The 11,834-nt window shown below is 46.8% G+C and overlaps 1 protein-coding gene across 1 annotated transcript in view; it reads left to right on the top strand.

Annotated features, from left to right (window-relative positions):
- The first annotated feature begins 2,501 nt into the window (after positions 1–2,501).
- The window catches only part of LOC134948065 (deoxyribonuclease-1-like), a 186,248-nt gene continuing 176,915 nt past the window's right edge, over positions 2,502–11,834 (top strand). The window contains exon 1 of the mRNA XM_063935822.1: positions 2,502–2,752. Within this exon, the coding sequence (XP_063791892.1) occupies positions 2,615–2,752 (138 nt within the window). The 5' untranslated portion in view covers positions 2,502–2,614. The remainder of the gene's footprint in view (positions 2,753–11,834) is intronic.

Genomic DNA, 11,834 nt, shown 5'->3' with positions numbered 1-11,834 from the left:
GAACCTCCCCCCCTCCAGTCTCAGTGCATGTCCTCGTGTCCTATTGCTTCTCTTCATTTGGAGAATGTTTCCCTCCTGGACTTTGTTAAAACCCTTCATATATTTGAAAGTTTCTATCATGTCCCCCCTTTCCCTTCTCTGCTCCAAACTATACATATTGAGATTTCTTAGTCTTTCTGGGTATGTTTTGTGATGTAGGCCATGCACCATTTTAGTTGCCCTCCTTTGTACAGTTTCTAATGTATTAATATCCTTTTGAAGATATGGTCTCCAGAACTGGACACAGTATTCTAGATGAGGCCGTACCAATGACCTATACAGTGGCATTATTACTTCTTTCTTTCTGCTGCTGATTCCTCTCCCAATGCAGCCAAGCATCTGACTAGCCCTCCTCATTGCCTTGTTACATTGCTTACCTGCCTTTATGTCACCTGAAATAGTGACTCCTAGATCCCTTTCCTCCTCAGTAGTTTCCAGTATAGTGCCATTAATACTGTATTTAGCTTTAGGATTTTTGAGACCCAAGTGCATGATTTTGCATTTTTTGGCATTAAACTGTAATTGCCAGACTCTTGACCATTCCTCTAGTCTACCTAGATCCTCAATCATTTGTTTTACCCCACCTGGTGTGTCTACCCTGTTGCAAACCTTTGTGTCATCTGCAAAAAGGCATACTTTCCCTTTAATGCCATTTGCAATGTCACCAATAAAGATATTAAAAAGCACTGGTCCAAGTACAGATCCCTGGGGTACTCCACTGGTAACATTTCCCTCCTGTGAATGCACTCCATTTACCACAACTCTCTGTTTTCTATCCTTCAACCAAGATCTTATCCATTCAATAATCCTAATATCCAATCCCAAACTTTCAAGTTTATTTAGCAGTCTGCGATGTGGAACTGTGTCAAAAGCCATCGGCACTCATTACTCACCACCCAGGTCCCATTTCTCTGGAACTGCCCCATCGGCACTCATTACTCATCTCCCAGGTCCCATTTCTCTGGAACTGCCCCACCGGCACTCATCACTTACCTCCCAGGTCCCATTTCTCTGGTACTGTCCCACCGACACTCATCACTTACCTCCTAAGGCCCATTTCTCTGGAACTGCGCCACCAGCACTCATCACTAACCTCCCAGGTCCCATTTCTCTGGTACTGTCCCACCAGCACTCATCACAGGTCCAGCGGTATATACATGTGGGCATTATAAGAAGGTGCAGCGGTATATACATGTGGGCATTATACACAGGTGCAGCAGTATATATATGTGGGCATTTTAGGAAGGTGCAGCAGTATATACATGTGGGCATTATACACAGGTGCAGCGGTATATACATGTGGGCATTATACACAGGTGCAGCGGTATATACATGTGGGCATTATACACAGGTGCAGCGGTATATACATGTGGGCATTATACACAGGTGCAGTAGTATATACATGTGGGCATTATACACAGGTGCAGCAGAATATACATGTGGGCATTATGCACAGGTGCAGCGGTATATACATGTGGGCATTATACACAGGTGCAGCAGTATATACAAGTGGGCATTATACACAGGTGCAGCGGTATATACATGCGGGCATTATACACAGGTGCAGCAGTATATACATGTGGGCATTATACACAGGTACAGCAGAATATACATGTGTGCATTATACACAGGTGCAGCGGTATATACATGCGGGCATTATACACAGGTGCAGCAGTATATACATGTGGGCATTATACACAGGTGCAGCAGAATATACATGTGGGCATTATACACAGGTTCAGCGGTATATACATGTGGGCATTATACACAGGTGCAGCAGTATATACATGTGGGCATTATACACAGGTGCAGCGGTATATACATGCGGGTATAATACACAGGTGCAGCGGTATATACATGTGGGCATTATACACAGGAACAGCGGTATATACATGTGGGCATAATACACAGGTGCAGCAGTATATACAGCTGGAAATTTGGTGAGTGTTGATCAGAGATGTACGGAAAAGATAGGCAGAGGGAAGGTGGGGGGGGGGGGGGATCACTGCCGCACCTGCTATAGACTTTTTACTCCAGTTCTGTCTATAAAAATGATTATAATAACAATACTAAGAAGATATTTGTAATATATTCTTTGTATTTTTCATGTGCGTTATGTAGTCATTATGTACTCTGCTGTGTATGTTAGTATGTTCCTGTTAGTACACAGGAAATGCTCTGCCTCACCTCACCACACGTCACTGCACCATAGCGGGAGAATTGTCACATAGGAGCCGCCAGCGAGGGGAGATTACGTTTAGCCACCAACACCGCTGCTTAGTAAATTAATGGCGGTTTCTAAAGGATACCAAAACAGCCACTCTTACATTTAGCCCAAAAGTCAGGACCCAGGTGCTTTAAAAGAACTCAGTTCCTGCAAGTAGACATTTTATGACATCTGTATATCCCCCCCTAGTGTATGTGAGCGGCCAGACCCGGGCATGGTGGTGGCTGTTGCCCCTCAGATAATGGGATGTATAGGGTGTATATACGCAGGCTGCTGCTCTGTCCAGATAAGATGAAGTGAAACACGTGTCACCCCCGGACGTCTGTGTGTTACAGGAGAGCAGGAAAGATGTCCCACTGGTTCCACCTTCTCCTCCTCCACCTCCTGTGGCCCTGCGTGCGGCCCCTCCGGATCTGTGCATTCAATGCCCAACACTTTGGAGAGAAGAAAGCGGCCAATGATGAAGTTCTGAGCATTCTGGTGAAGGTAATGAGACCTAGAACGTGACGGCAGATAAGAACCACGCGGGACTTCTAGTCTGACCCTATCTTACCACATTGTTACCTCACACCCTACAGGATCCTCATGTCTATCCCGTGGGTGTATACACTGCTCTACTGTCCTAGGGGTGTTTCCCATAACAACCAATCAGGTTCCACTTATCATTTATTTAGCACTTTCTAGATAATAGCTAGAATCTTATTGGTTGCTATAGGCAACATCTCCACTTCTAAACACCCGCACTTAAGTAGTCTCTACCACTTCTGATGGAAGGCTATTCCACTTCTCCACTACCCTGTCTGTGCGGGTCTGGGACTCAGTGTCGACACACACCTTAGGTCGACACCTTAAAAAAGTCGACATGAGTTTTTTTATGTTTTTTTAATGTTGTTTTCTCCGTAATGTGACCGGGCACCCCAATTAGTGCACCGTGTCCCCTCGCATGGCTCGCCGTGCTCGGCACAGGTTACCGTTCCCAATTGTAGTACATGTGGATCATAAAGTATGAAAAAGTTCAAAAATTAAACTTTTTTTTCCAAAAATCATGTCGACCTGGAGTCCGGAGACCATCTCTGGTTTCCCCTGACCCCCCCTCCCAGTGTCAGTTCCTGTCCCCCTGTACCGTGGTGATACCCCTGATATATGTGACAGTCTCTCTCATGTCCTCGTGTCCTATTACTTCTCTCCCTGTGAGGAATGTCTCCTCCTGTACCGTGGTAATACCCCTGATATATGTGACAGTCTCTATCATGTCCTCGTGTCCTAATACTTCTCTCCCTGTGAGGAATGTCTCCTCCTGTACCGTGGTGATACCCCTGATATATGTGACAGTCTCTCTCATGTCCTCGTGTCCTATTACTTCTCTCCCTGTGAGGAATGTCTCTTCCTGTACCGTGGTAATACCCCTGATATATGTGACAGTCTCTATCGTGTCCTCGTGTCCTATTACTTCTCTCCCTGTGAGGAATGTCTCCTCCTGTACCGTGGTGATACTCCTGATATATGTGACAGTCTCTCTCATGTCCTCGTGTCCTATTACTTCTCTCCCTGTGAGGAATGTCTCCTCCTGCACCGTGGTGATACCCCTGATATATGTGACAGTCTCTCTCATGTCCTCGTGTCCTATTACTTCTCTCCCTGTGAGGAATGTCTCCTCCTGTACCGTGGTGATACCCCTGATATATGTGACAGTCTCTCTCATGTCCTAATACTTCTCTCCCTGTGAGGAATGTCTCCTCCTGTACCGTGGTGATACCCCTGATATATGTGTCAGTCTCTATCATGTCCTCGTGGTCTAATACTTCTCTCCCTGTGAGGAATGTCTCCTCCTGTACCGTGGTGATACCCCTGATATATGTGACAGTCTCTCTCATGTCCTCGTGTCCTATTACTTCTCTCCCTGTGAGGAATGTCTCCCCCTGTACCGTGATGATACCCCTGATATATGTGACAGCCTCTCATGTCCTCGTGTCCTATTACTTCTCTCCCTGTGAGGAATGTCTCCCCCTGTACCGTGGTGATACCCCTGATATATGTGACAGTCTCTATCATGTCCTCGTGTCCTATTACTTCTCTCCCTGTGAGGAATGTCTCCCCCTGTACCGTGGTGATACCCCTGATATATGTGACAGTCTCTCTCATGTCCTCGTGGTCTAATACTTCTCTCCCTGTGAGGAATGTCTCCTCCTGTACCGTGGTGATACCCCTGATATATGTGACAGTCTCTCTCATGTCCTCGTGGTCTAATACTTCTCTCCCTGTGAGGAATGTCTCCTCCTGTACCGTGGTGATACCCCTGATATATGTGACAGTCTCTATCATGTCCTCGTGTCCTATTACTTCTCTCCCTGTGAGGAATGTCTCCCCCTGTACCGTGGTGATACCCCTGATATATGTGACAGTCTCTCTCATGTCCTCGTGGTCTAATACTTCTCTCCCTGTGAGGAATGTCTCCTCCTGTACCGTGGTGATACCCCTGATATATGTGACAGTCTCTCTCATGTCCTCGTGGTCTAATACTTCTCTCCCTGTGAGGAATGTCTCCTCCTGTACCGTGGTGATACCCCTGATATATGTGACAGTCTCTATCATGTCCTCGTGTCCTATTACTTCTCTCCCTGTGAGGAATGTCTCCTCCTGTACCGTGGTGATACCCCTGATATATGTGACAGTCTCTATCATGTCCTCGTGTCCTATTACTTCTCTCCCTGTGAGGAATGTCTCCTCCTGTACCGTGGTGATACCCCTGATATATGTGACAGTCTCTCTCATGTCCTCGTGTCCTATTACTTCTCTCCCTGTGAGGAATGTCTCCTCCTGTACCGTGGTGATACCCCTGATATATGTGACCGTCTCTCTCATGTCCTCGTGTCCTAATACTTCTCTCCCTGTGAGGAATGTCTCCCCCCTGTATCGTGGTGATACCCCTGATATATGTGACAGTCTCTCTCATGTCCTCGTGTCCTATTACTTATCTCCCTGTGATGAATGTCTCCTCCTGTACCGTGGTGATACCCCTGATATATTAGAGATGAGCGCCTGAAATTTTTCGGGTTTTGTGTTTTGGTTTTGGGTTCGGTTCCGCGGCCGTGTTTTGGGTTCGAACGCGTTTTGGCAAAACCTCACCGAATTATTTTTGTCGGATTCGGGTGTGTTTTGGATTCGGGTGTTTTTTTCCAAAAACACTAAAAAACAGCTTAAATCATAGAATTTGGGGGTCATTTTGATCCCAAAGTATTATTAACCTCAAAAACCATAATTTACACTCATTTTCAGTCTATTCTGAATACCTCACACCTCACAATATTATTTTTAGTCCTAAAATTTGCACCGAGGTCGCTGTGTGAGTAAGATAAGCGACCCTAGTGGCCGACACAAACACCGGGCCCATCTAGGAGTGGCACTGCAGTGTCACGCAGGATGTCCCTTCCAAAAAACCCTCCCCAAACAGCACATGACGCAAAGAAAAAAAGAGGCGCAATGAGGTAGCTGTGTGAGTAAGATTAGCGACCCTAGTGGCCGACACAAACACCGGGCCCATCTAGGAGTGGCACTGCAGTGTCACGCAGGATGTCCCTTCCAAAAAACCCTCCCCAAACAGCACATGACGCAAAGAAAAAAAGAGGCTTTTTACTGATATTTGGTGTTTTGGATTTGACATGCTCTGTACTATGACATTGGGCATCGGCCTTGGCAGACGACGTTGCTGGCATTTCATCGTCTCGGCCATGACTAGTGGCAGCAGCTTCAGCACGAGGTGGAAGTGGATCTTGATCTTTCCCTAATTTTGGAACCTCAACATTTTTGTTCTCCATATTTTAATAGGCACAACTAAAAGGCACCTCAGGTAAACAATGGAGATGGATGGATTGGATACTAGTATACAATTATGGACGGGCTGCCGAGTGCCGACACAGAGGTAGCCACAGCCGTGAACTACCGCACTGTACTGTGTCTGCTGCTAATATATAGACTGGTTGATAAAGAGATAGTATACTCGTAACTAGTATGTATGTATAAAGAAAGAAAAAAAAACCACGGTTAGGTGGTATATACAATTATGGACGGGCTGCCGAGTGCCGACACAGAGGTAGCCACAGCCGTGAACTACCGCACTGTACTGTGTCTGCTGCTAATATATAGACTGGTTGATAAAGAGATAGTATACTCGTAACTAGTATGTATGTATAAAGAAAGAAAAAAAAACCACGGTTAGGTGGTATATACAATTATGGACGGGCTGCCGAGTGCCGACACAGAGGTAGCCACAGCCGTGAACTACCGCACTGTACTGTGTCTGCTGCTAATATATAGACTGGTTGATAAAGAGATAGTATACTCGTAACTAGTATGTATGTATAAAGAAAGAAAAAAAAACCACGGTTAGGTGGTATATACAATTATGGACGGGCTGCCGAGTGCCGACACAGAGGTAGCCACAGCCGTGAACTACCGCACTGTACTGTGTCTGCTGCTAATATATAGACTGGTTGATAAAGAGATAGTATACTCGTAACTAGTATGTATGTATAAAGAAAGAAAAAAAAACCACGGTTAGGTGGTATATACAATTATGGACGGGCTGCCGAGTGCCGACACAGAGGTAGCCACAGCCGTGAACTACCGCACTGTACTGTGTCTGCTGCTAATATATAGACTGGTTGATAAAGAGATAGTATACTCGTAACTAGTATGTATGTATAAAGAAAGAAAAAAAAACCACGGTTAGGTGGTATATACAATTATGGACGGGCTGCCGAGTGCCGACACAGAGGTAGCCACAGCCGTGAACTACCGCACTGTACTGTGTCTGCTGCTAATATATAGACTGGTTGATAAAGAGATAGTATACTCGTAACTAGTATGTATGTATAAAGAAAGAAAAAAAAACCACGGTTAGGTGGTATATACAATTATGGACGGGCTGCCGAGTGCCGACACAGAGGTAGCCACAGCCGTGAACTACCGCACTGTACTGTGTCTGCTGCTAATATATAGACTGGTTGATAAAGAGATAGTATACTCGTAACTAGTATGTATGTATAAAGAAAGAAAAAAAAACCACGGTTAGGTCACTGGTATATACAATTATGGACGGGCTGCCAAGTGCCGACACAGAGGTAGCCACAGCCGTGAACTACCGCACTGTACTGTGTCTGCTGCTAATATAGACTGGTTGATAAAGAGATAGTATACTACTAATATTATATATACTGGTGGTCAGGTCACTGGTCACTAGTCACACTGGCAGTGGCACTCCTGCAGCAAAAGTGTGCACTGTTTAATTTTAATATAATATTATGTACTCCTGGCTCCTGCTATAACCTATAACTGGCACTGCAGTAGTGCTCCCCAGTCTCCCCCACAATTATAAGCTGTGTGAGCTGAGCAGTCAGACAGATATATAATATATATAGATGATGCAGCACACTGGCCTGAGCCTGAGCAGTGCACACAGATATGGTATGTGACTGAGTCACTGTGTGCTGTGTATCGCTTTTTTCAGGCAGAGAACGGATTATAAATAAAAGTGGTGGTCACTGGTCACTATCAGCAAAACTCTGCACTGTACACTACTGAGTACTCCTAATGCTCCCCAAAATTAGTAAATCAAGTGTCTAAACGGAGAGGACGCCAGCCACGTCCTCTCCCTATCAATCTCAATGCACGTGTGAAAATGGCGGCGACGCGCGGCTCCTTATATAGAATCCGAGTCTCGCGATAGAATCCGAGCCTCGCGAGAATCCGACAGCGTCATGATGACGTTCGGGCGCGCTCGGGTTAACCGAGCAAGGCGGGAAGATCCGAGTCGCTCGGACCCGTGAAAAAAAACATGAAGTTCTGGCGGGTTCGGATTCAGAGAAACCGAACCCGCTCATCTCTATGATATATGTGACAGTCTCTCTCATGTCCTTGTGTCCTATTACTTCTCTCCATGTGAGGAATGTCTCCTCCTGTACCGTGGTGATACCCCTGATATATGTGACAGTCTCTATCATGTCCTCGTGTCCTATTACTTCTCTCCCTGTGAGGAATGTCTCCTCCTGTACCGTGGTGATACCCCTGATATATGTGACAGTCTCTCTCATGTCCTCGTGTCCTATTACTTCTCTCCCTGTGAGGAATGTCTCCTCCTGTACCGTGGTGATACCCCTGATATATGTGACAGTCTCTCTCATGTCCTCGTGTCCTATTACTTCTCTCCCTGTGAGGAATGTCTCCTCCTGTACCGTGGTGATACCCCTGATATATGTGACCGTCTCTCTCATGTCCTCGTGTCCTATTACTTCTCTCCCTGTGAGGAATGTCTCCTCCTGTACCGTGGTGATACCCCTGATATATGTGACAGTCTCTATCATGTCCTCGTGTCCTATTACTTCTCTCCCTGTGAGGAATGTCTCCCCCTGCACCGTGGTGATACCCCTGATATATGTGACAGTCTCTCTCATGTCCTCGTGTCCTAATACTTCTCTCCCTGTGAGGAATGTCTCCTCCTGTACCGTGGTGATACCCCTGATATATGTGACAGTCTCTATCATGTCCTCGTGTCCTATTACTTCTCTCCATGTGAGGAATGTCTCCTCCTGTACCGTGGTGATACCCCTGATATATGTGACAGTCTCTCTCATGTCCTCGTGTCCTAATACTTCTCTCCCTGTGAGGAATGTCTCCCCCCTGTATCGTGGTGATACCCCTGATATATGTGACAGTCTCTCTCATGTCCTCGTGGTCTATTACTTCTCTCCATGTGAGGAATGTCTCCTCCTGTACCGTGGTGATACCCCTGATATATGTGACAGTCTCTCTCATGTCCTCGTGTCCTATTACTTCTCTCCCTGTGAGGAATGTCTCCCCCTGTACCGTGGTGATACCCCTGATATATGTGACAGTCTCTCTCATGTCCTCGTGTCCTAATACTTCTCTCCCTGTGAGGAATGTCTCCCCCGTACCGTGGTGATACCCCTGATATATGTGACAGTCTCTATCATGTCCTCGTGTCCTAATACTTCTCTCCCTGTGAGGAATGTCTCCTCCTGTACCGTGGTGATACCCCTGATATATGTGACAGTCTCTATCATGTCCTCGTGGTCTAATACTTCTCTCCCTGTGAGGAATGTCTCCCCCTGTACCGTGGTGATACCCATGATATATGTGACAGTCTCTATCATGTCCTCGTGGTCTATTACTTCTCTCCCTGTGAGGAATGTCTCCTCCTGTACCGTGGTGATACCCCTGATATATGTGACAGTCTCTCTCATGTCCTCGTGTCCTATTACTTCTCTCCCTGTGAGGAATGTCTCCTCCTGTACCGTGGTGATACCCCTGATATATGTGACAGTCTCTATCATGTCCTCGTGTCCTATTACTTCTCTCCCTGTGAGGAATGTCTCCCCCTGTACCGTGGTGATACCCCTGATATATGTGACAGTCTCTCTCATGTCCTCGTGTCCTAATACTTCTCTCCCTGTGAGGAATGTCTCCCCCCTGTACCGTGGTGATACCCCTGATATATGTGACAGTCTCTCTCATGTCCTCGTGTCCTATTACTTCTCTCCCTGTGAGGAATGTCTCCCCCTGTATCGTGGTGATACCCCTGATATATGTGACAGTCTCTGTCATGTCCTCGTGGTCTAATACTTCTCTCCCTGTGAGGAATGTCTCCCCCCTGTACCGTGGTGATACCCCTGATATATGTGACAGTCTCTCTCATGTCCTCATGTCCTATTCTCTCCCTGTGAGGAATGTCTCCTCCTGTACCGTGGTGATACCCCTGATATATGTGACAGTCTCTCTCATGTCCTCGTGTCCTATTCTCTCCCTGTGAGGAATGTCTCCTCCTGTACCGTGGTGATACCCCTGATATATGTGACAGTCTCTCTCATGTCCTCGTGTCCTATTCTCTCCCTGTGAGGAATGTCTCCTCCTGTACCGTGGTGATACCCCTGATATATGTGACAGTCTCTATCATGTCCTCGTGGTCTATTACTTCTCTCCCTGTGAGGAATGTCTCCCCCCTGTATCGTGGTGATACCCCTGATATATGTGACAGTCTCTCTCATGTCCTCGTGTCCTATTACTTCTCTCCCTGTGAGTAATGTCTCTTCCTGTCATGTGGTGATACCCCTGATATATGTGACAGTCTCTCTCATGTCCTCGTGATCTAATACTTCTCTCCCTGTGAGGAATGTCTCCCCCTGTACCGTGGTGATACCCCTGATATATGTGACAGTCTCTATCATGTCCTCGTGTCCTATTACTTCTCTCCCTGTGAGGAATGTCTCCCCCTGTACCGTGGTGATACCCCTGATATATGTGACAGTCTCTCTCATGTCCTCGTGTCCTAATACTTCTCTCCCTGTGAGGAATGTCTCCCCCTGTACCGTGGTGATACCCCTGATATATGTGACAGTCTCTCTCATGTCCTCGTGTCCTATTACTTCTCTCCCTGTGAGGAATGTCTCCCCCTGTACCGTGGTGATACCCCTGATATATGTGACAGTCTCTCTCATGTCCTCGTGTCCTAATACTTCTCTCCCTGTGAGGAATGTCTCCCCCTGTACCGTGGTGATACCCCTGATATATGTGACAGTCTCTATCATGTCCTCGTGTCCTAATACTTCTCTCCCTGTGAGGAATGTCTCCTCCTGTACCGTGGTGATACCCCTGTTATATGTGACAGTCTCTATCATGTCCTCGTGGTCTAATACTTCTCTCCCTGTGAGGAATGTCTCCCCCTGTACCGTGGTGATACCCCTGATATATGTGACAGTCTCTATCATGTCCTCGTGGTCTATTACTTCTCTCCCTGTGAGGAATGTCTCCTCCTGTACCGTGGTGATACCCCTGATATATGTGACAGTCTCTCTCATGTCCTCGTGTCCTATTACTTCTCTCCCTGTGAGGAATGTCTCCTCCTGTACCGTGGTGATACCCCTGATATATGTGACAGTCTCTATCATGTCCTCGTGTCCTATTACTTCTCTCCCTGTGAGGAATGTCTCCCCCTGTACCGTGGTGATACCCCTGATATATGTGACAGTCTCTCTCATGTCCTCGTGTCCTAATACTTCTCTCCCTGTGAGGAATGTCTCCCCCCTGTACCGTGGTGATACCCCTGATATATGTGACAGTCTCTCTCATGTCCTCGTGTCCTATTACTTCTCTCCCTGTGAGGAATGTCTCCCCCTGTGTCGTGGTGATACCCCTGATATATGTGACAGTCTCTGTCATGTCCTCGTGGTCTAATACTTCTCTCCCTGTGAGGAATGTCTCCCCCCTGTACCGTGGTGATACCCCTGATATATGTGACAGTCTCTCTCATGTCCTCGTGGTCTATTACTTCTCTCCCTGTGAGGAATGTCTCACCCTGTACCGTGGTGATACCCCTGATATATGTGACAGTCTCTATCATGTCCTCGTGGCCTATTACTTCTCTCCCTGTGAGGAATGTCTCCCCCTGTACCGTGGTGATACCCCTGATATATGTGACAGTCTCTATCATGTCCTCGTGTCCTATTACTTCTCTCCCTGTGAGGAATGTCTCACCCTGTACCGTGGTGATACCCCT

This window comes from Pseudophryne corroboree, chromosome 8 (genome assembly GCF_028390025.1).
Source record: "Pseudophryne corroboree isolate aPseCor3 chromosome 8, aPseCor3.hap2, whole genome shotgun sequence".
Taxonomy (NCBI): domain Eukaryota; kingdom Metazoa; phylum Chordata; class Amphibia; order Anura; family Myobatrachidae; genus Pseudophryne; species Pseudophryne corroboree.
This window is presented reverse-complemented; position numbering and strand designations above follow the sequence as displayed.